Source organism: Sphaerodactylus townsendi, linkage group LG14, assembly GCF_021028975.2.
Source record: "Sphaerodactylus townsendi isolate TG3544 linkage group LG14, MPM_Stown_v2.3, whole genome shotgun sequence".
In the NCBI taxonomy this organism is placed as follows: domain Eukaryota; kingdom Metazoa; phylum Chordata; class Lepidosauria; order Squamata; family Sphaerodactylidae; genus Sphaerodactylus; species Sphaerodactylus townsendi.
The window spans coordinates 7,871,956-7,896,421 of NC_059438.1; the positions used below are offsets into that span (position 1 = coordinate 7,871,956).

At 43.6% G+C, this 24,466-nt stretch overlaps 1 protein-coding gene across 1 annotated transcript; it reads left to right on the forward strand.

The window, feature by feature from the left end:
* Nucleotides 1–1,006: 1,006 nt before the first annotated feature.
* Nucleotides 1,007–21,178, forward strand: LOC125443751 (protein NLRC5-like). Its single transcript, XM_048516051.1, has 15 exons — nucleotides 1,007–1,462; nucleotides 3,623–3,663; nucleotides 4,901–4,932; nucleotides 6,316–8,056; nucleotides 9,985–10,068; nucleotides 10,730–10,813; nucleotides 10,935–11,018; nucleotides 12,166–12,255; nucleotides 14,004–14,054; nucleotides 14,871–14,933; nucleotides 15,387–15,470; nucleotides 16,501–16,584; nucleotides 18,026–18,115; nucleotides 19,936–20,001; nucleotides 21,091–21,178. Exons 1-15 carry the CDS (start codon nucleotides 1,007–1,009, stop codon nucleotides 21,176–21,178), a joined length of 3,138 nt encoding a protein of 1,045 aa, XP_048372008.1.
* The last annotated feature ends 3,288 nt before the right edge of the window (nucleotides 21,179–24,466 follow it).

Genomic DNA, 24,466 nt, shown 5'->3' on the forward strand with positions numbered 1-24,466 from the left:
TCTGTTTGGTCCATTGGTTTGCCATGATGTATTTGTTCCTGTTTCCCCTAGAAGACCAAATCCATTCCCTCCCAAGATTATCTCACTGTAAATGAGATTCTTTGCATTGAGGAAGAAAGTTGGTGTCACTGAGGAAGAAACATGACCTTTGTGATCAGACGTTTGCATGAATCACTCATCGAATGGTAGAAATTATCTACACGGGAGGTGGGAGCGGTGGTGAGTTCACACTTTCATTGGATAAATGAGAGTGCTGCCCTGATGCGTAGAGATTGGAGCCACGTCTCTTGAAACCCACCATGGATTGGCAGAGCTTGGCTACATATTACTCCAGTGTGTGAAAAATAGTTGCATTGAGAAGCCATGCTCAAATTTCTGGAGGGGAGGGTATTTTAGGAATCTGGCCGCTTTTCCCATGCATTCCTTGATTCACACCATTCTGTCTTTCAGTGACTAATATGTCCAGGGATTGGGTTTGGTAGGATGAGAAATAGAGACAATTAGCAACTCAGGAAAGATTGGCAGAGGCAAGGAATGAATGGAGAGAGAGCTCTACCTTCCCTACTTCCTCCTGTGCCAGTTTCAGGAGGGTTTTGAATGCTCACTTTCACCTGAATGAAACATGAACTAGATTCAAGACCAGTAGCATGTTTAAAACCAGCAAGATTTGGGTATAGTTTTTGTGAGTCAAAGCTCTTTCCATCTGATAGTAAAATGCTCATTTTATGTTTGCAAAGTTCTTCTGGCCTGGTCAGGTCTTTTCCACCATTGTTTATACTTTTCTTCCCTTTTCCCCCTTTCTCTTTCTAGGGGGTTGCAAATCCACAGCTCCGACTTACCCTCAGAAGTCTAAATGAATCAGCAGCTGAAGACAGTTGGGGGCAGGGGTGTTGTTCAAGGATAACATTATGTAGCTGAGCACAAATGCATGCCACATTTCTCAATCTCAGATCTGAGAATTTGATGGAACAATTGTTCTGAGACTTTGTGTTTGCCTTCACTATGAATGGAGCAAGTGGACAGATATTATTTCATTCTGTCGTCCTTTCAGCGACTGAGCCTCTTCTCTAGTCCTGTACATCCTTTCCAACCCCCAACCCAAATGGATGATGAATCACTCCAGAAGGCGGTCCACAGTGCTTGGCCACAGTTGGTGGATTTCCTCAGTCATACTCCTGAGTGGGTCCTGCAGAAAGCCAAGCAGCTTCTCCCACAGGTGGACTTGAACCAAGTTGAAGGGATTGCTGACTGCAGAGAGAAAATCACCTTAGTCCTGGACATGTTTCTGAGAAGCGCTGGTGTCAATTCGTCTGTCTTCAAGTGCTTTATGCAAAGCGTTTGCATGGAATGCAACCTGCCCATGGAACTTGAGATCGTGTTCATGAGTGCTTCAGGAGAAGGTAAGAACAAGGAGCACCAAGTGATATCCACTTTCTTATGCAGCTGCTGTTGGGCCCCACCAGTTACAGAATTGGTAGCTTTTAGAACTTTGCCAACTCTTGAAAGGCACAAATCTGTTTTATTTGCCTGAACCCAGGTTAAATTTAACCTGGGCTTTAAATGTTTCCTGCTTGCCCAGATGAAATTCAGCAAGCAGGAAGTGTTCATTTCCCACCCCCTTCCATCCACCATTGTGGTTGGTTCCACAGGTGGCCATCATTAGAGTGGATTCTGGTGTACTGGTGAGGGGGATTCTCAAGGTGGTGCATTCTCGGGGGGGGGGGGCGGTTCTTGGGTAGAGGAGATTCTCAGCTGTGCAGTTTGCACAGAAGCACAGCGTTTCCTGTGCAAACTGTGTCGCCTCCTGCCACCAGGATCCCAGGATCCAGGCCCGCCCCTGCACCCACTGTGAAAACGGCTGCACAGGCAACTGAAATGGGTTACATGAACCTGCCTTGCCTGTGCAGAATTGGCCAATGTACAAATTTAAAGAGATAAAGATTGACATACTTATTAATCCTCCCCAACAAACTCTGTGTTTTATAGTAAAATTTTAATACTGTATGTTATTATGATACTTAGGTTCTGTTGATAAGTCTTCAGTCTGGTCTGTAAAGAAGTACATAGGAATGGCACCTTTGATGAGTTCATTTAGACTACACTATTGATAAGACTTTGAATGTTCGATGTATTTATCTGTCTTTTATGGACAATTGTTTTATTGTAACTTGGAATGCCAATAAAGGCTTGTCTACTTCTACTTATTAATCCTTCTAGGTCATGTAACACCAGTGCAAGAAGTTTTTGAAGAAACAGTCACCCAATTCCCATCAACATCCGCAAGTGAGTGTTATTCTGTGAAATGAAATTTATCCTTTGGAGTAGGTGACTTTTCATATGCAGGGTTAAATCAACCACAGTGCGAGGTAACGTCAAGTCCACCCAGCTAATTTCTCTTCTAATTTAGGATTCCCATCAAGGAAGCCGTTGCATTCATGCAAGCAGCACCCCATGCTGCAGACTGAATTAGTTCCAGGTCAAGCAATAATCACATAATGGACTTCACGGCACTTCAGTGCTGTTCATGTAAATGTAATGTACTCATGTAAAATGTATTTAATTTTAAATACAGTGAGTGGAAAACATTCCCATCCTGCTTTCAGATGTAAACATGAGAACAGAGTGTTGAGATTCTTTGGGCTTTTGCAGTCTGGCACATATTATTATTCCCATTTCATGTTTATAAGGCATACTTTCAGGTGTTTCACACATATAATGTTTAGTAATCTCTATATATAAAAAGCTAACCGTGTATTTGTTACTGATGCCCTAACACCGAAACGCCTGTACGGATTGCCACCACATTTGGCCACGACGTCCGTTCCCCTGGTGGCCATGTTTTGGCGGCTTCACCGGGCTCCGAGGTCAGTCCTGAGCCCGGTAAAACCCACATTTCAGAAAAGCCACCATGGACCTATGAGGGGCTGCCGTATCGCAGGGCCGGACCAATGAGGGGCCATCGTATTGCAGGGGGCTGTGCCTTGCCCACCTTCACTTTGCCGTGTGTGCTCCCACTGGCCAAGGCCCCCTGCTGAGGAGCACTCCCAGCAAAGCGCCATGGAAACTGCCAGTCAGCCTCTCCCCTTTCTCCTCCCTTCCGTGCCAAACTCACCACCCAGCATGCCATGAAACAGCCATGGACAATTACTGAGACAGGAAGGAGGACCGTGTCAACCCAAGCCGCTTGGAGCAGCTGGTACGCCACTCCCCTTCCTCCTCCCTTCCCTGCCTTGCTCCAAGCCGTTGAGGACACACAGGGAGAAGAAGTCGGGTCGTCCCACGCCAAGACGCAGGGGACAGCCGGTATGCCTCTCTCTTTCCTCCTCCCTTCTGTTCCTAACCCCCCCCCCCCCCGTAAGCCACAGCGAAGCGTGGCCAGGTCCACTAGTTCTTACTAAATCTCTTAGGATATATTGCAGTGTTATTATATTCATTATAATGACATTCAAGACAGAGGGTCAAACCAGAGAAGACTCTGCAACTGTCCAGAGCATTTCAGTTGGGGGAAAAGGCACCAGGGAAAACACTTACGCCTACTCTGCTGATATGCTATGTTCCCAACCCATTACACACCTATGTAAGAACCATCAAGTTGCAACTAACCTATGACAACCCAAGCAAGGGGCTTTCAAGGCAAGTGAGAAGCAGAGGTAGTTTGCCATGGTCTTCCTCTGCAGAGACTTCCTTGATGGCCTCCCATCCAGGTGCTGACCCTGCTTAGCTTCAGACAAGATCAGGCCCCCTGCCAGCATGGCCAATTGGCCATGCTGGCAGGGGCTGATGGGAATTGTAGTCCATAACATCTGGAGTGCCAAAGGTTCACCACCACTGGGCTATACCATGCCACCTTCCCTCCCTTCTTCAGTCCACACATCTGCAAAGGATTAATGGCCTGTTTTCTTTCCTCTAAAGTTCTTGGTAGCCTTCCTAGAGGAGATGTTAGTGCATGTTTGATACCTTCCTTCCTCAGAGACATTATTTCTTCGTAATTTCTCTGCAGCATTTCCCATTCCTGTTACAGTTGAAGGGTATGCCCAGAACAGATGAAGAAATATATTGTTTGCTGGTGCTTTCCTAATAGTTTCCCTGTCATGGAGCCAACCAACTACCAAGAGAGCTAGTGTAGTGTAGTGGTTAAGAGCAGTGGACTCTAATCCAGAGAACCAGATTCGATTCCCCATCCTCCATGTGAAGCCTGCTGGGTGACCTTAGGCTAGTCACAGTTCTCTCAGAACTTTCTAAGTCCACCAGCTCACAAGGAGCCCATTGTGGGGGGAAGGGAAGGTAATTGTAATCTGCCTGTAAACTCTTTACAGTACATGAAAGTGGGGTTTAAAAACCAGCTCTTCTTCTTCAAGCAGATATAACCATACTCTCAGAAACTGGGTTGAATTCTGGGCACAGAGTTCTGAAGAAGGATCTAGAAGGCAGATGTTCTGAGGATAAGTTGAAGGAATCAGTGTTGCTAAGCCTCAACCCCACAAGAGGTTTATAAGGCAGGGATGGGGAAATACTTGGGTTTTCACATGTGTAGAAGCCAATCTGAAGCAGAGGGCACCAAGGAACTCTTTCAACTTGTGATCGGGAGAAGACATTTTAGTGTCATTTTATTTCGCAACAATTGTGCCCTGAATGGTTCTTCTGTGTCCTTACAGATTCTGCTGAAATCTAAGATTAAGGGTTTCAGGGGTAATCCTCATGTTAGTCAGCCTTAGCACCAAATGGAGGTTGAAGTGTGGAAACAACCCCGAAAGTGACACAGGCTGTGGGGCAGCACTTTCTGGCAGTCTGTGACTTCAGTGCATCTTCTAAATGAACATCCTGTATTAACTGCTGTCCTGCTTATTCACTCTACAGGACTTGAACGACGTCGCCCAGGGAGCATTCTTTCCACCACCAGTAACGGCAAGCAGTCCAAACAACAACGGCTAGGCATGTCATTCCTTTAACTCCATCTCCCTGCCCCCAATACAGGTCTACAAGATACTCAGGGGTGTAAATGAAGTTTCTATGAGTATTCTCATAGAGGAGTGCATTCAAGACATAGATCTTGAACTTCTGCATTAGTTTACAAAGGAGGTCCAGGAATTCTGAGCTGCCTGCTGTGTCCCATGCTGATTGGGCTTTATCATGCAGTGATAAAGAAACTTATCCCATCTTCTATACAGACACAAGACCTCTGTCCCTCTCTGCATCAAATTATTGTAGAAGGGGGCAAACATCCTAAGACATAATTCGCTAAGGGGTGGAGTGAATCGATGACACACTTCCATACAGACAGCGTGCAGAATTCACAGTTAAGCTATCTGTGATGCCTGGCTGAAAGTGAGTCCTGTGCGGTGATTGGCTACAATGGGTTTTTCATGCAGGATCTGGCCCGCTCTCCCCAGCTGCTCATACCTCAACAAAAGGGGCTGGGACAGGAGGGAAGGGGCTGTTCTACTATGCTGGACTGCTCAGCCCAGCATGAAGAATCAGGTCTGGAGAGATGGGGGGCAATCTTCCATTCCAGGAAAAGGTGGGGGATGATCTTCCATACCATACCTTCCATCCCTTTCAGGCTGGGACAGGAGGGGTGGTGTCTTCCATGCTGGGCTGCTTAGCTTAGCATGAAGGATCAGGTCTGCTTTCCTCCCCACTACCTGTCCTGTCCCATCCCTTTCAGGCTGGGACGGGGGGGGGGAGTGTTCAATTTTCCATGCTGGACTGCTCACCATTCCCCCGGATGCCCTCCATATTTCCCCACCAAAGAACCAGCATGGCCTGGCAGAACAATGGTGGCAAGTCGCCCTCCCACCTGGCCCGGCAGTGGCCTAAGCAATCTCCCACCAGGAGCCTGACCCCGAGTGCTGGACTGTGTGCACTCAGTCCAGCGCACAGAATTGTTCCCTTTTTTATTTTTAAGAGGATGTGTCTTCAAAGTTTCACAGACTTGATATGGAAATTGCCATGGATTCTCATTTCGAGTCTGTTAAGCTTCAAAGACATGTCCTCCAAAATAAATAGAAGGGAACCTAGCTGCTGCGCCCATCCACAACAGCTGTCTAGAGCCTGCTGTATTGTTTACCACAGCGGGCTTTACTGCTAGTATATTATAAAAGATTTAAAGTGAAACATTGAGGTCAAATATGGGGGTAGGACTGGGGTACCGATGAGATATCTAATCTCTGGCATTCGTCGGGTATAACTCCTCAGAAGGTTGCCAGTTCCTATGACCGCTTTTAAGAAGCACACGGTAAACTAGACGATTTCATCTTGATTGAAGTATGTCGAGTACAGTGATTCTTATTCTTTCTCTCCCCCACCTTCGTTCAGATTCTGCTGAAAGGTACCAGCAATGTATCATCTCAGCAATGCAGCAAAGATATGGAGCAAATAGATCAGCAGAGGCAGCAGAAAGTGAAATTCGGCAATCGGCTTTTAACCAAACTTTCGTCAACCTGGTTATTCGGCAGAGCAAAGCTTGGAAAATAAAGCGTAAAGCCAAGGAAGAGGTTATCACCGTTCATGACGTAGATGAGCACAGTGACGCCACCATGAGACTGTCTGATCTTTTTGAAAGTGTGCCCTCTGGTGCCACCAAGGTTATCCTCTTGTTGGGCAAACCGGGCATGGGGAAAACGAGACTTGTGAACAAAATCTGCCAGCAGTGGGCTGAGGGAACCCTGCAGCAGTACAAACTGATATTTCTCTTCGAGTTTAGGCAGCTGAATCTGATCAGCAGAAGGCTTTCTTTGCAAGAACTCTTATTTGACTTCTTCCTTCATCCAGAAGACGGTTCAGATGCAGTATTTGAGCACCTCCTAGAAGACGCCCAGCATGCCCTGATGATCTTTGATGGGCTGGATGAGTTTATGGGGGACATCAACCTGCCGTCCTCTCCAAACTTACTGGGCCCTGATTCTCTCATTTCTCTCTCTGTCTCGGAACTCTTTGCCAGTCTTTGCCATGGAAATCTGTTACCTGGCTGCACCGTGCTTGTTACAACCAGGCCGAAGATGCTTCCTAACACATTGCTGAGAACTATCACACTCCTAGCAGAAATCTGGGGGTTTGACCATGAGAAGGTTGAGGAGTATGCCAGCTCTTTTTTCCAAAGCAGTGCTCTGAAGGACCGAGCCATCACTTGCCTGAAAAGCGACGGCAAGCTTCTAAGTATGTGTTACATCCCTGCCTTATGCAACGTTGTCTGTATCTGTCTGGAATATTTGCTCCTTCAAGATGTAGGAAGTGTCCAGCTGCCTCAAACCATGACCCAGTTTTACATCAAAATGGTGCTCATCTTCGTATGCAAGTTACAGAAACTGAGTGCGGCAAGTGAGGACATTGATTTGAGTCCACATCAAGCGACTCTTTCAGGTCTGTGTGAGCTAGCCTTCAAGGGCCTGGAAGAGAAGAGAATGCTGTTTTACGCTGGTGAAATCCCACAGCATGTGAGGGACTTTGCTTCTTTATGTGGGTTGATTTTGGCCTTTGAGGTAAAGGCAAGCAATGATAGTTTGCAAGTTGGATACACTTTTGTCCACTTCAGTTTTCAAGAGTTCTTTGCAGCCCTTTTTTTGTTGACAAGCAAAACTGTAGATGACAACTGCCTGAGGGAGAAGTTCTTCTTGAGGAAGTGGATTTTGAAGAAGGAAGCTAAGGTGACCTTCACCGAGAGCTGCCACATCTTCCTGTCAGGCCTTTCATCCCAAGGATGTCGGCCATTTCTCAGCTCCTTAGCCAGGCAAAATGAAAGTTGGGTACAGAGGCGGCAAGCCATAATCACACAGATGCTGAGGAAACTGGCAACAGTCAGTCTGACTGGACCTAAGGTGGTTGAGCTGTGCCACTGTGTATATGAGACACAAGATCTTGACTTAGCACAGCATGTTGGGACACTGTTAAACTTCAACTATCAGTTCAGAAATTTCAGGCTGATGCCACTGGACATGACAAGTCTGGCTTTTGTTATCAGCAGCAGCCCTAATTTGGTGAGCTTAGGTTTTGTCGGATGTCCAATGGAACTTGAGTATTTGGATGTCTTAGCCAGTTGTGAAAATATAAAGAGCCTGAGGTAAGAAACAGAGAATACATTATTCCTAATGGTCCAAGTAGATATGGTGCAACCCCAGTTCCTACTTTTAGGGGATGTGGCCCCTCAGCTTGTAAAGTCACTTTAAAAAATGCTGGTGGGAGGGGAATGGGTCCACAGTGTGGTGCTCTTGTATCAGCTAGAACTATGAGGGGAAAAGGTGCCATCTCATACCTTCATAAACCATCGTAAAGACCTGTTTATGAGCTTGGGGTTATTATTAGCACTGTTCGATCCGGCACTGACTAAATAAACAAAGAACAAATTGGTGTAGTGGAAGCAGCAAGACACATTTGAAACAAACCTACTGCACCTCGACTACAATGTGTACAGTTACTGAATCCAATATGCTTATTTAATAAACTGTATATGTAATAACAATCCTACATAAAGGCACATAGATGCTACAGTGCAAAAATCCACATCCCAAGCAATAGTGACACAAGTACATGTAACATCGAAACAACAATGGTATGTGCAAGAATCCACACTAGCATGAAAGCTACAAGGGTTACATCATTAAGACTTAAACTAGCATGAATGGACCAATACACACTATTTATTAAATAAGCACATTTTGGATTTAGGAACTTTGCACTCTGTAACCAAAGTGTAGTAGGTTCTTTTGAGATTGCATCTTCCTGATCCAACAGAGTCATTTTTTACTTCCTCTGACTATCCTTCAATAATGGTAGTAATTCCGTTCCTTTGGACACTTGCTAGACACAGTGCTTCGGACACGGTATATATCCAGTGTGGTGGCCACTGTCCCATCATTGTTCCCATATTGTTCCATATATTATTGTCCTCCTACATGATTAAGGTGTAGGATGTGATGAACACTCTCTTCTTGAAGTGATTTCAGAATGTGTACATTGGAAATGTTCAGAAAAATCTTTTGGTACTGTTAATATTAAAATATTTCTGACTCTCCTCAATGTCTATCTTCTTCATGTGGTACTGGCCTTTGCCCTGTTTCTCCCCTTCTGGATACTGCTGCTTTTTCTTGAATTAGTCATATGGTTGATGCCAGCAAATCAGGGGCATCGCAATGTCTTGCAGCCATTCAGATTTGGCTACGTGATGACATTGATGGAATGTGAGAGCAGTGCTTTCTGGGATCAATCTCATTGGTGATCTCATCAAAGCAAGGATCACACCATGACTGAGTTGTCACGTTGCTAGGTAGCTAATAAATTTGGCTGTGTGATGGCAGCCTTGAAAGTAAATGAAGTCAGTTGAGGTAGAGAGAGTCAATGCCAGAATCAGTGCCAGAGGTGGCGATGTAAATGAAGACACGTGCAATTATTTCAGGTACTGACTGGTAAAACTGTTGATTGAGGGAAGTACTTGTCAAAACATTTGGGGAGAACTCTGAGTAAATTTGACTGTGCCCTAGGTACCCTTTAGTGTTAAAGATCCACACAATTTGTGTCTGCCCACATTCTTGAATCTAGTGATCTTGGGAGCTTCTGTTAGATAAGCAGCTCCCATGTGGCAAGCAAAACTCTTTAAGAATGGTTGCAAAGTTGCATTACACCATGCTCTCCCAGTGTGCCCACTGATGGCACTGCCAGTGTGGAACTTGTTACAATCCAGGGGTCCTTAGGAAAGTGAGCAAGATCCTGCTTGCTGTTCCAATTACTGAAGAAGAGAAGGAGAAGGTTCTAGAACTGTCCAGGATCCTTTCTTTGAGTTCCTTGCTCAGCTCTTTGAACATAAAAAAAAAAAAAAAAAAAAAAAAGCCACAGCCGCATTAGAGCAGCCACATTAAAGTGTAGTGCAGCATTAATATCAGTCAACTGAGAAAGGTGTAACTCTAGATAGAATTATACTGTTAGGCTAAGTAGTTTTGAGGATAAGGTCTTTTTTTAAAAAAACTGTCTTAATTGTTTAACTTTTATTCGCAGTTTTCAGAGCAGGAAGTATGGAGACGAATTTGCTGCTGTCCTGTCCAAAAGCCTACCAAAGATCAAAGCTCTGACAGTTTTCCAGTAAGGATTGCTCCAGTGCCATGTGTGATGTTTTGGAATGGGTGCCATTTTGAATTCAAAGCATAGCACCTGCTTATTGTACCACAGATTTTAACAGAAAATGTAGGGACTATATAAGTGCCACTCATATGTTTTTATTTATTTATTTATTAACCTTTAATAGGCATAGAGCCACTCATATGTAACACCCCACCCCCCTCAAGAAGCTGTCTATGTGCAAACTGATTTCTAGTGTAAAGTTGGTTGTTTCCTAGGGCTCTTTTTATAAAATTAATTAAAAGCTATGTTAGCTGTGGGAAAGTTTGAGGCTGATTATGCACAACTTGTTTGCTGCATGGTGGGTGCAAATGTCTGTTGCAGCAAGATTTCTTGTACAGAAATATGTCTTCAAGCTCCTCTTTCACTTTTCATTCTCTCCACAGCAAGCAAGACCACTTGTAGCACATTTATATGAACCAGAAGTGGCAAAATATGACCATTGACCTTTTCACAAAAAATTGCAGTTGCACATACCAAGAGGATTATATGTGGTGTATTCTCTTTGGGTTTGAAATAGGAGTACCAGAAACAACCAATATTGGCTGGGAATAGAGTATTCCAATTGGGCATGCTCAGTTTTAAGTCTGCTCTTTGACTTCATAATGCCATTTTGAATTTTCAGATTGGCAGGTGGAAATATCACGGTCTCTGGTCTTGAAGATCTTCTAAGAGCCTTTGCAAACTGCCATCAACTTGAAGACATAAAGTAATTAATAAACTAATTCGGGAAAACGGTGGGGTGGAAAAGTTGCCTGTGCATGTGGGTGGGAACCCCACTTAATTCAATGAAAACTTTGGGAGAAAATTAATCAGTCACTCAATTCTAGCTTGCAGGACAACAGGATGAAGGAACCAGAAATGGCCAAGATTATAGAAATATTTTCCACAGTGGAAAAGCTAAAGAAAATAGAGTAAGTAGTATGTGTTTCTTAATGATGCAAAGCACTGCAGTGGCCATCTAAAGATACTGGTTGGGGCCTAGCTGAGAGCCAAACTACACATTATAGCAGCCGTGAGTCTGAATGGCCCCTATTGCTGCCCTGGCAGAATTGAGATAAATCCCGCAGGGCCCTAATCTGGCTTGACAAAGCATTCCACCAGGCTGGAGCCAGGGCCAAAAAGGCATTGACTCTAGTTGAGGATTAATGGACACTTTTTGGGCAAGAGACTACCAGCAATTTGTTATTGGTGAAGCATAAAGCTCTCCACGGGACATACTGGTACCAGGAGAGACAGTCGCACAGATATGCTGGTCCCAGACAGGGCTTTCCCCCGCTTTCCCCCATGGCTGTTTTGGCACTTGAAAAGGCTTGGGGGATGGGAAACAAGATGGCATGACATTTTTAAATGGCCGAATTCTTCTCTAAAATGGTGTTGGTTTGTGACTGCTGTATTATCTATCTAGTTTGGCCCTGAAAACAGGAGCCGAGAGAAATCATAACTTTTTGTTGACTCAGGCTAACATTGTGCCAAGGGGCCCTGTTGTAGATAGGGGACCATCAACCCTGATCAAAATTGGCCCCAGCACTTTTTAAAAAGCATTTTATTGCATGCATATATGACATACATCAAGAGACATGCCTGTCTATTCATGAAAATATGGTGGAATGACCACATAATTTATGAAGAAGGATGGGGGAGTAGAATGTTTGTTTAGAAATGTAATGGATTGAATCACAGTTTAGTATTCAGAAGCCTAGGCAGTTCAAACTTTTCTTGCAAATAAAAGAAGTGGCTGCAATCAGGAACATGAAAACCTTTTTTCTTTTACAGGTTTACACATTTTTCAGGTTGCCTGTGTGGTATCAGCACAGTTAGAAGTCACTCTCATTAGTCTGCAAAAATATATATATATATTGTGGAATCTTTATTTCTGGGAAATGCTTGATTAAATTAATAGTGGGAAGGCAGTAAAATCTTTTGGATTTTTATCTGTGTAGCCATAAAAAGTAAGCATAGGTATGTGCATTCTTTTTCATGTGTATATAAAAGGACAGGAAACTATCTTTTGACATGACTTGCCGCAGATTGTAACTGTTTGCTTGTTGTATCAACCAGTTTAAGCCACAACGAAATTTCGGCGAACACTGTCCTAATTTTCTGCAGAGCCGCTGTAGTTTCTCCCAATGTTACGGTGCTGCATATCAGGTACTTAAGTATCAAGAATCACATAAAAATGTATTGAGGCCTTTTTCTTTTAAGAGATTGCTTTTTGTAAATTATGGTTTAATTTTTATGTAATAAAATTGCTGCTTGTTTGTTCACTGTTTCCTTTTATCAGTTATAGTTTATTTACAAACAATAGGAGCAGCAGTGGTGTAGTGGTTAAGAGCAGGTGCATTCTAATCTGGAGGAACCGGAATTGATTCCCCGCTCTGCCGCTTGAGCTGTGGAGGCTTATCTGGGGAATTCAGAAGAAGAAGAAGAGTTTGGATTTATATCCCCCCTTTCTCTCCTGTAGGAGACTCAAAGGGGCTTACAATCTCCTTGCCCTTCCCCACTCACAACAAACACCCTGTGAGGTAGGTGGGGCTGAGAGAGCTCCGAGAAGCTGTGACTAGCCCAAGGTCACCCAGCTGGCGTGTGTGGGAGTGTACAGGCTAATCTGAATTCCCCAGATAAGCCTCCACAGCTCAGGCGGCAGAGCTGGGAATCAAACCCGGTTCCTCCAGATTAGATACACGAGCTCTTAACCTACGCCACTGCTGCTTCAGATTAGCCTGTGCACTCCCACACACACCAGCTGGGTGACCTTGGGCTAGTCACAGCTTTTCAGAGCTCTCTCAGCCCCACCTACCTCACAGGGTGTTTGTTGTGAGGGGGGAAGGGAAAGGAGATTGTAAGGCCCTTTGAGTCTCCTACAGGAGAGAAAGAGGGGCTATAAATCCAAACTCTTCTTCTTCTTCTATTTAGAAAAACGTTCATACCCCGCCTTTTCTCATGGTGTTCACCGCCCTGTTCACCGCCCTGAGCCCTCCGGGGGAGGGTGGTATTTAAATATAATCAGTCAATCAATCAATCAATGGTTCAAGGCAACTTACAATAATTGTTGAAAAAACACTTCAAGTTAAAATCAGAATGATATAACAAACCTCAAATCTCTTCTTCCCTCTTCTCTTAAAAGACACCTGCCATTCAATCCCCCCCCCCCCCAAAAAACCCACTATGGAAACAAATAGGCCTTGCAGCGTCTCCTGAAGATCTCCAAGGAGGGAGACCCCCCCTCACTTTTTCAGGGAGCCAGTTCTACAGAGCCAGAGCTGCAATGGAAAAGGCTCATGTTCTGGCTGATGCCAGACGAGCCACCCTAAATTATGGGATAGCTAATAGATGGCTGCCTGAAGTGTACTAATTGGCACACAGGGACACATGGAAGCAGGCGGTCATTCAGATATGTGGGTCACAGGTTGCAAAGGGCTTTGGTTGAAAAAATGTCTTTTTTGGAATTAAAAGAGGGTTAACACAGAAAGGAGACCTTCTGTAACTGTAATAGTTCAGGTGGGAATTTCAGCAGATTCCGCTTTTTTCATTGTTGCCTGACAAACTGGCCCAAATTATGTGTTCTGCATTACTATTAAAGGCTGGGGGCCTGCCCCCCTTTGCAACGTGTCACCATAAAATCTAACAATTGGTTTCCTGTGTGGCTATTTGGAATTTTATAAGCAGAAGTTGGCCAGATTGAACACTTGATCCCAATAACAATATTATATCCACTATTGCTGGTCTTTACTCTACATTTTGGAAAATAATCAAAATTCTGCAACCTGAGAATATTTTGAACTGCTTTAGGTTTTGTTTATTTCTTTAAAATATTTACAGACTATGTTTGAAGATGCAAGCATTAGTTTTCTCACTATTTGCATTTGTGATTCAGTCCATTTGCTGCTTACTTGCAGGGAGAACACTTTAACAGTTACGTTTACGGGTCGACCCATAACAAGTGGCAGGTGAGTAATATATGTCTTTATGTGTTTATTTAAGGTCAGGTATACACATGTTGAAGAGTGAGGTGTCAGACTGGGCAGCACTACACATGCAGGTTGTGTGTGAGCGTTCTTATTTAAGAAAGGTTTTTGTTTGTTCATATATATATAAAAGGTTTCCCGCAAGTAAAGCAAAGCATTGTGGAAGAGGTTCTAACTCAGTCCAATTCCTTCAGCATTACTGGCCTCAGCCTTTTTACATAGGGGAATGCTTTTAAAAAAGCTTCTATTCGTAATTTATAAGTGGTCCAGTCCAGTTTATCACCTCAGGATTCTATCACCTCATTCCGATAACATTCTGAAGAATTCTTCATTAGATTTGGATTACAATTTGATACAGGCTGTAAGGATGGGAGCTACTGGGCAGGAGGCAGGAAATCCTGAAGAAGTTAGATTGAAGGAAGAATCAGACACAGAAAATTAGAAAAAGGATCGAGACTAGGAGAAAAGAGGGAACTCTGGGAAAAACTCACTCAGGGTCTGAAGATCCGATGCTGTTGGCAACGGGGAGGGAAGGAGCAATGGAATATGTGTGGGAAGATGGTTAGTATGCAGGGTTGTTGTGAACTGAAGGGTTCTGAGAAAGCAATATGGGTGGAAGGCTAAAGCTGAAGAAGAGGAGGAACAAGGGTAAAGAGGGGTTGGTGCAAATCTTCACAAATCTTCTAGCTATAGCGTATGTGGAAATTGCAAATTATTTGCCACACACAGCATTATTGTCATCATTAAGTGACATAGTGGAATGTCAAGACTATAAAATGCCTATGCTGTTGATTTCAGGTCACAATGCTTGGGAATAAAAGAGGAGGAAACTGTTCCTCAGGCCCAGAATTTAAGATTACGGTAAACATTCATTTAGTTTTGCGTTAACTAGCTGCTATATTCTGAAATAGCCTAAAATGATATATTTTTGTTTGCTTATTCTGATCTTTGTTTTGCTCAAAGGTTTATATGGTTGTTGGAGGGTTGGCCTGCTTTTGGAGACACTTCTGGTTCTGAATCCTGACCTGCCCATTGCTCACCCTGAAGAGCCTGCAGGGGCTCTGGCTGCTCCAAGCCCAGCCTTTGCTGGTTCCCAACCTGGTCTGGGCTTACTGGTCTCTGCTCATCCCTTGAGGACTCATCACTCTCCAGGGGTTGGCCCTTGACACTTACTATGGATTTTGACACGTGTTGCCATTTGTGGAATGAACTATATTCCTTTTTGTGAATTTTCTTTTTGTTGGTCAAATCCTCTCTTCCTAACTTGTAGTAATTTGGATCTTTAACTTCTTGCTTGATGTACATTGTCTGTAGACTTCAAGATTGCCAACTGTATCCACAACATGCAGAACCGATTGCCAGCATTCTCAGAAAATGTTCCCACCTGTCTGAAATTGAGTGAGCATCTCTGCCTTGTTTAACCAACAACAGGCCCCATCCGGGGTGGAGGGCTGAAAGGGCTTGAGGGAGTGGCATGGCCTTGCGCCAGCTTGTTTGCCCTCCTCACGACATTTACCCCAATGGAGGAGGCAGACATTCCGCCGGCTGCCTGTCCCTCAGGCCCACGGCCACAAAACCTGAACGTCTGGGCTGTGATAGGGCTGAACTGGTGCTCCAATGAGATGAAAGCATGGGGGACGCCAAGCTGAGGCGTTCCTGGTGGCATTTGGGGTTTAGGGCCTGGAGCGCGATGCCCAGACCCTTAGACTTAAGCAACCCTTTGGGTGGCATAAATCCTGTAACCCCTATGGAGGACTTTCTGGTGGTCTTTAGTTTGGAGAGGAGACATCTGAGGGGGGATATGATTGAAGTCTGTAAAATTATGCATGGGGTAGAAAATGTTGACAGAGAGAAGTTTTTCTCTCTTTCTCACAATACTAGAACCAGGGGACATTCATTGAAAATGCTGGGGGGAAGAATTAGGACTAATAAAGGGAAACACTTCCTCACGCAACGTGTGATTGGTGTTTGGAATATGCTGCCACAGGAGGTGGTGATGGCCACTAACCTGGATAGCTTTAAAAGGGGCCTGGACAGATTTATGGAGGAGAAGTCTATTTATGGCTACCAATCTTGATCCTCCTTGATCTGAGATTGCAAATGCCTTAACAGTCCAGGTGCTCGGGAGCAACAGCCGCAGAAGGCCATTGCATTCACATCCTGCATGTGAACTCCCAATGGCACCTGGTGGGCCACTGCGAGTAGCAGAGAGCTTGGCTAGATGGACTCTGGCTGATCCAGCTGGCTTGTTCTTATGTTCTTATGTGATGATGGGGGTTGCATTTTTTGCTCCCTGCCTTCTTGGAGGTGGTGGGGTAGCACCACAGCAGCACCATGTCCAACCGCCAAGGGCTGTGCATGAGGCTGCCCTGGTAGCAGAGAGTAGAAATTTGGATCAATCATGTTACTAATTTGTAAAACATATCAGTTTGTCAGATAACAATCTTGGAGATGAAGGATGCAGAAAGCTTGTGAAGATGCTGTCCAAAATGTCCATCTCTGGCACCCTGAAGTAAGACTTTCCCTAATTATTCATATTTTGAGATTTTTTGCATCACCATTCTCTGCATTATTTTTGCCTTGCTAGGACTCTTTATAAATGCAAACAATTTGCAATTGCTAATTCTTTTCAGATTCAAATGTTATGATTTCTTGTAATTTTGTAATTGTGTGATGTCTTAATTTGCAATCTGTTTACGGATCGTTGACTGGAACTTTTTAAAAAAATTGTACTTGTAAACCACCTTGAGCCCCAGTGAGGAAGCCTGACATTGAATGAAAGTTATGATGATAATAATTCTCAGTTCTGCCATCTGTGCTTAAAATTAATTTTGCAAAACAGCAACATTTACCCAAAGCTGTTTTCTCTGAAAGCTTTCTCTGTTTTTTAAATCTAAATTCAGTATTTTGGTTTGTACGCTAACTGGATTTGTTTGGGAGCATGCCTTTTATTTGTTTGAATTTTTTTTTGCAAGGATAAATGCAGCTGCAGAATGAGAAAACTATCCTTTGAGGTATAAGAACAAATTCAATTATGGCTCTTCCACTCTACCAATAAACTTTTTAGATGAGCTTTAGCCAATCATTGGCCTATTATGCACTTGTAGTTTGCTCCATGGTGAGTGTAAATTCCCTTTGGAGCAGATTCTTGGTTGTGCACTCATTTTCCCTATTCCAGAACTTACTGCAAGGGAGATCAGAGAAGCCCCACAGCTTCCAAAGTCTTTTTAAGAGCAATTTTTCCATTTTCTTTGCTGGAAAAGCAACTTTCTGTTGTGTGTGTTCAGCCTGTTGTGGCTTTGCTCACCCCTCCCACTTTCCCCACCCACCTAAACAGTTCTTCCCACACTCAGCTAACAGAGCGGCCAAAAGTGTGTTCCTTTTTTTAAAGAGAAAAAAACAGCAGGCAGCAAGGCAAGCAACAGGTAAGGGAAATGGCAGGTGGCTCGGCTGGGGAAGCTTCACAGTGGGAGAATCCCCTGAAAACCATGAGAAAAACCCACTGCAAAGAAAAGAGCTGCAGGGTAAGCCCTGCATGCATAATAGGCCATTCTCTCAAAGCTTAGCCTACCTCACAAGGCTGTTGGGTAGAGTAAATAGAGGAGTGGAGAGTCAGGTAGACCCCTAGAGTTACTTGAAGGAAAGGCAGGATAAAATAATAAATAAAATAAGTAATAATTAAATAAATAAGGAAGCTACTTTACACTCATGCACATGATTGGTCTTCCTACTCCAGAAATACCTACACGGTCTCAGATGAAGAGACCTCTTTCCCATTACCTGCAACTTGAGATTCAATGGACTGGAGCCTTCTCCATGCAAAGCCAGAGTTTTACCTCTGAGCTATGTCTGTTTTCTTCATGCTAATAAGACTCCCACCAATTTAATGTTCTCTGTTACTTGTGCTTTTATGACTGTAATTTTTTTTAATGTCTGACTTGGTTCCCCTGCAGCTTAAATAACAATCAGTTGTCTCTGGAGAGCATTTTCTGTCTCCTACAAGCAATGAGAATGTGTCCAAATATCAAGAAGCTTGAAGCCAGGTAAGCTGACATTCAGGCAAGAAACAATCCTCCTCTCTTACACACCCTTGTATTTTTCCCACCTGGTAATGATGTATCCTGGAATATAAAAGGAGTGTTAAGTTAAAGGTGCTACATTCAGCAGAGGGCCACAGTTTTCCTCATTTCATTCATTTCCAGAGCACTCCTCCTAGCTTATCTGTTGCATATCAGCAGAAGATGTAGAGTGGGCATGCCCAAAAACCTATATTGGTTTTACATCAGTTTAATTTCCTCCCAAAAAATCCCAAGAAATGTTATGTATTGAAGGTGCTGGAAGTTTTACTGTCAGAGATCCTTCTTCAAATGCCTACAGTTCCTAGGACTTTTCCGGTGGAAGTTTAATTCTAGGGTATAGATGTGTCCTTAGAGTCCCTCAACAATATCTAAATTTGGCAACAGTAATTCTTAGCTAGCCTTGCTACATGAACAAGTCCTGTGCTGGTGTTACAAAGATGTAAATATTATCTCTGCAATGCAAGTTACTTTGCCAGATGACTAATTGATTGTTGAGATGGACAGTACTGGGGGCAAACAGAGTAATTTCTACTACATTGGACTATGCGTGAGATCGTTCAGGATGTTCAATCAGGGCTGAGGTTATATGTAGAAGAGGCAAAATCAGGATCAAGTTCACTGACCCTGTCCCTTCACTACATCCAGCCTCTGCAGATTGATGCTAATGACCTCTGTTTATAAACTGCTGTGGAGAACCTCTGACTGAATCAAGCCTGCTTTCAAAACTTAAATTTAGAGAGATTGTGTGAATGGGCCCCACTAGGTTTGGCTGGAAATCCCCTGGGATTACACGTGATCTTCAAGTGACAGAAATAAGTTCACCGTTTAAAAATTGGCACTTTGGAAGGTGGATTCAATGGCATTATACACTGAAGTCCCTCCCCAAACCTCACCCTCCCCAAACCTCACCCTTCTCAGGCTCCACCTACAAAATCAATTCAATTCAATTCCATCCATTTATACCCCACCCTATACCGTCGTCTCAGGGCGGCTAACAAATGGGGATGAGACCTCGTTAAAACATACAAAATTCAAATCCCCCGGTATTTCCCAACCTGGAACTAGCAATTGGGCTTGAGCACCATTACAAAATACGGCTAAATTTAGGATTTGAGGTTGTTTTTAACCTGGACTATTACTGAAAATATTCAAGTAAAAAAAAACTGACCCCAAATTTTTCCATTCTCCCCCCCTCCCCCCCTCCCCCCCCCACACCTTTTCCTAGGACCTGGAAAGCAGAGTTGGGGACCAATCCTGCATGTGGCTCAGCCAGATTCTCCCCCACCCCACCCCACTTTACCTTAAGCTCTGCATACAGGATGAAGCTGTCTCTCCACCCCCTGCTTTCTGTGCCCCTCAGGACTTGGAAAGCAGGGTGGGGAACCAATCCTGCATACTCAGTTCCACATGGAGAGTCCCTCTCTTTGCTGGCTCCCAAACATTAGGCTTCCATTCTCCCTCCCCTCCCAAGCCCAGGTGGAGATTTAAAAAGCCCCCAAAAGTTTAGTCCCAGGTGTTTTCTGCTTTTCAAATACATCTGAGGGTTTTTATTCATAAAAGAAAAAAAGCCAATACAACTTTTTTCAAGTTTTTCTGTGATTTGGGTTGACAGAATCACCAAGCCTACTGGCAACCCTCTCCCTTACTGAACTTCTGTATGGAAGTAGGGATGAAAATGATCCTTCAATAGCAGCCAATGGTTGGAAATGTGTATGTTGTGTCTATGCTAGTTTTGCAATCAAACCAAGTGTAATGTTATACAAATCCTTGTGTCTTTTCTGTAGCCTTTATCAGAAAACTGCAATCTTGACGCTGACTAACAAAGCGGTCACCGTTACCTCTTGTTCCAGGTACAGAAGTTGATTAAAACACATTTTTCTTCCCCTCATTCTGTGACAATGTGCCCCTGTCATGTCAAATCACTGAGGAGATGTGAAAGAGATTTAAAAAAAAACTATTTTGCAACTCACCTGCATTCATGAATCATGAGTGTTTCTTTTCATGGCAAATATATTTTATTTACCATGAAAAGAAACATTCATGATTCATAGCATCTGCAAAGAATGACAAATACTCTTCATTCAGGAAAAAAAACTGTATTTGCATTTTGATCTTCACAAATGAGCAATGTTCTTTTTATTTGTCATGGCTACAGGAGTGACTGTTTAAGCACTGATGAAGGTCAGATGTTAGCAACACCAAGAGAAATACGGTACATTGACATCAATCATGTTTGCTGAGAGACCATTGAGGCTTTTTAGAAAATAGCTTGTTGTCTTTTAAAGGCATGTAAGGCACCAAAGATCTTAAACTAAGGATTGTGGCAGTGTGAACCAGGTTTCTTGTTCTCCATGCTATCATTATGTTGGTGGCTATTTAGCAAGGTTTGAGATTAATGTGTATAATCCCAGTGTAATTTAATGCCTGATCTTGCCAGATCTTGAAAGCTAAGCAGGGTCAGGCCTAGTTAGTACTTGGATGGAAGATCACCAAGGAATCCCAGGGTTGTTACGCAGAAGCAAGGAATGGCAAATCACCTCTGTTCATCACTTGCCTTGGAAACCCTACAGGGTCACCATAAGTTGGCTGGGACTCGATGGCATTTTCTATCACCATCAGTACATTTGTGTAGTTTTGTCATTGGCCCTGATCATGCCAATAGAAAGGCAGGATATTAATCTAATACATTAAATGGCATTGTAATTGTCAAACATAACTATCAAAGGTGTGTGTTCCAAGAATGAAGGAAAATAATTTTGCATGCACGTTTCATTGAGAATGTTGCAATCACGAAGAAACTTGGGAATGGGGAAATATTTGGCAAGTGCCTAAATTAGGGATAGGAAAGAGATTTAAAATAGATTTGGATTGAAAATGCCTACTAGAACTGCAAAAGAGCTTATTCGGTATTACACCTCAGGGATTTCTTTTTGCCTTAGCTTGACGGGCAACAGTTTTCAGGGTGAAGATTTGAAGAACCTGTGCTTGGCTCTGAGAAGGTGCAGCAGTTTAAGTGAGCTGGAGTAAGTTTCCTTGTTTCTTTCCTTTTCTTCAAATTAAATCTAACATGCTCTGTATGTGTGTGTGTTGATGCGTCCTCCATCCTCCATTCCGTTTGAAACAGCGGCAGCTGTTTCAAAGTGGGCGCTGTTTGCCAAACACAGACCCTACAGGGCTATAGGCTTGCTAGCTTTCCTGGAACTTGGGGTGGGCGGTCTATTGGGGAACAGTGCTCAGAAGTGTCAAAGGCAGTATGTCAAAAGAATCACATGTGGCTCCTGAGCTGCTGGGTGAATATCACTGGTGTGAACCCTGTTTACTTGCTACTTGAAACATGTGGGAATGAGCTGGATCTGGAATTGTGAAGGTTCAGAATTTTGCAATTTCATGTGAATAGGACATTGAGTTTGTTTGTTGTGAGCCATGGGGTAGGAATTAGTAAAGCTAAAATGATGTAATAGGAGAATGTTACCCCTTGGTGGGATTTGTACGTTGCTGGGCTCGCTTTATGATCTAGTTCAGGAGTTCCACATACTATCCACCCCTTCATCAGAATTAGCTGTAAAAAGCTTGTTGGGAGGGGGGGAGCTGGAAGATGAAAGCAATGCATCATTTGATTGATTCATTAATTCATTTTCATGTAGGGAGTCTATGTTTAAACACCAGAATTTAAATAGCAATAATAATAATTTCTTTCTTTTAACATCTTAGTTTGTCAAATAATTCTTTGGGAGACTCAGGAGTTCTGAAGGTGGCAGAGCTTCTTCCAGATATGAAAGCGCTACGTTCCTTAATGTAAGTGAAGCTCCTGCTTGGGTGTTTAATAATGTTTTTAGCCTGGAATTGTAGGGAAGGCAGCAGAATATTGCCTGACCTCATCAGATCTTAGAGACTAACCAGAGTTGGTACTTGGATAGGAGACCTCCGAGGAGGACTCTGTCAGATGTAGCAAGAAGATTGCCATGGAGTTGGGATTCCAGAGTCTGTAGCCCTCCTGTCTATCATTCCTCCTGATCAAGCATTTGGGGATTTCATTCTGTGGAGCCATCCCATATTCACCTCACTCCAGCCACTGCCCCCCTCCCTTGCTGCGATGCCATTTCAGCTGGGATGTGCTTCTTCAAGTGGGAGGGTACCTTAATATTGTGTCTTTGGGGCAGTGGTGGGATTCAAAAATTTTAGTAACAGGTTCCCATGGTGGTGGGATTCAAATTGTGGCATAGTGCCAATGGGGCTGGGCAGAGCATGATGGGGGCGTGGCTGGGCATTCTGGGGCAGGGCATTCCTGGGCAGGGCTGTGGCCGAATGCACGCAGGTGCAGGCTGCTACGAACGCCGGTGCACCTCCTGCTAGACTGCTTCAAGTTCTGCGCGCTACTGCTGAGAGGAGGGGCGTAACTAAGGCAAAAATCACGTGGCAAAATCACCAATTAGTAACCCCCTCTCGGCACACACAAATAATTAGTAACCTACTCTCGGGAACTTGTGAGAACCTGCTGGTTTGGGGTATGTGTAAAGTGCTACCAAGTCACGGCTGGCTTATGGTAACCTTGGAGGGTTTTTAAAGCAAAAGACAAACAATGGTGATTTACCATTGCCCGACTGTGTATAGCAACCCAAGACTTCCTTAGTGGTCTCTCATCCAAATAATCAGGACTGACCCTGCTGAATGTCCAAGATCTGATAGGACTGGGTTGGCCAGGGCTATCCAAGTCAGGGTGCGAGGTTTTTTTTTACCCATTTCTAATAGCCAGAGAATCTGTAGCTGGGACACCACAGGGAGGAGGGACAGTCTCTGCCAGTTTTCTAGAACCCAATCAGTTATGTCTTCATGCAGTCATTAATTGTATTTCTTGAAATGGGGATTCAACCACTTTTTCTCTGTTTCTAGACTGAATGAGAATCACATTTCCATGAGTGGAGTTTTTTGTCTGGTGCAATCCTTTTCTACCTCGGAACAGATGACCTCAATTTATATGGAGTATGTTCCAGAGACCGTTCCCAAGATGAGGACTTTTAAAAACAATTGGTGCAGACTGGGAAACTTGCAATTTTTTCAGAATAGTAATAATTGAATGCTACTTCACTCACAATCTTTTTTTCCTTATTACAGTTTGGGAAATACCCAGTCAGTTCACTTATCCTTTGGAGACAGATTCAGGTAAATATCTATCCTGAAAGGTAATGTCATATACTGTTTCCCCACTATCAGTAATGTTGACCTTTTGTCTCTGCTTCTCTTCTTCCTCCCCTCCCCTGTTCTTCCAGAACTCTTATAATGTCCATTGAAATATTCCTTTTCTCAAAACACTAAAGATTCTATTCAGCCGTCCTTCTCTGCACAGCAGGGATTCATGTTAGTCTGGGCCTTTGGAGGAGGAGAATTGCCCAGTTAATTGGGCCGTTCGTTTTCGTTTCTTTTTCAAAATACAGCACCTTTCCTTTCTTACACACAAATCAAGACAATTTCATCAGACTCACTCCCAAACCTGTAGTCATAAGGGTTAGAATTTTTTTTATAAAAAACTAAGATTATGAGGAAGTTAGATCCTGCCCTTGGTATCACATCCCATGCTTTCCCCACGCTTCAGCAAGATCGCAGCATTTACAAGGCCCTGTTTTCTGGCCCACTAACCTAATAGATCTTTTCCTCCCTCTAAAGGCCCAGTCTGTCTGGGGAACATCAAGGGGAACCACTGGTGTGTTCACAGCACTCACTGAACTCCCGGCGTTTTAGGTAAGGAGCCATTTGTGCTTCTGCTAAAGAATCTCCAAAAAAATTTGCAGATGAAAATGGTGACACTTCTGCCCTAAACAACTTTCTCCTGCATAATTTCCTTCTATCCTGTTTAAAGCAGGGGAAGGAACAAATTCAGAGAGAATGTGACCCATTGGTGGGATATCTGTAAGGATTGGGCTCAATCCAGCAAGAAATTGGTGTGTGTGTGGGGGTGTTTGTCATTGGAAAATGGTGATTGGTTGCCACTTAGGGAATTATGTATGGTAAGATTTCTTCTTAAGAAATACACCTTTTAAAAAAGCAGCAAGAGTTTCCATTGAGATGTTTCATGCAGGGCTTAATTTCTAGGAAGGGAGATGGTGGGAATCAAGTCTGATTGAAAATCTCATCCTCTATCTGGAAGCCTTTCCCCCAAATTTCAGAGCAAGGGACTAGTGGCTCCACACTGAGGGAAATGCACTCAGAGCCTGGTTTAAGGCAGTGTTACCATCCTTTCTTTATTCAGGATTAAGCCCAAATATAAACATTATATGCTAAGGTGGCTACAGTTCCCTACACCTTGTGGGTACTGCCATT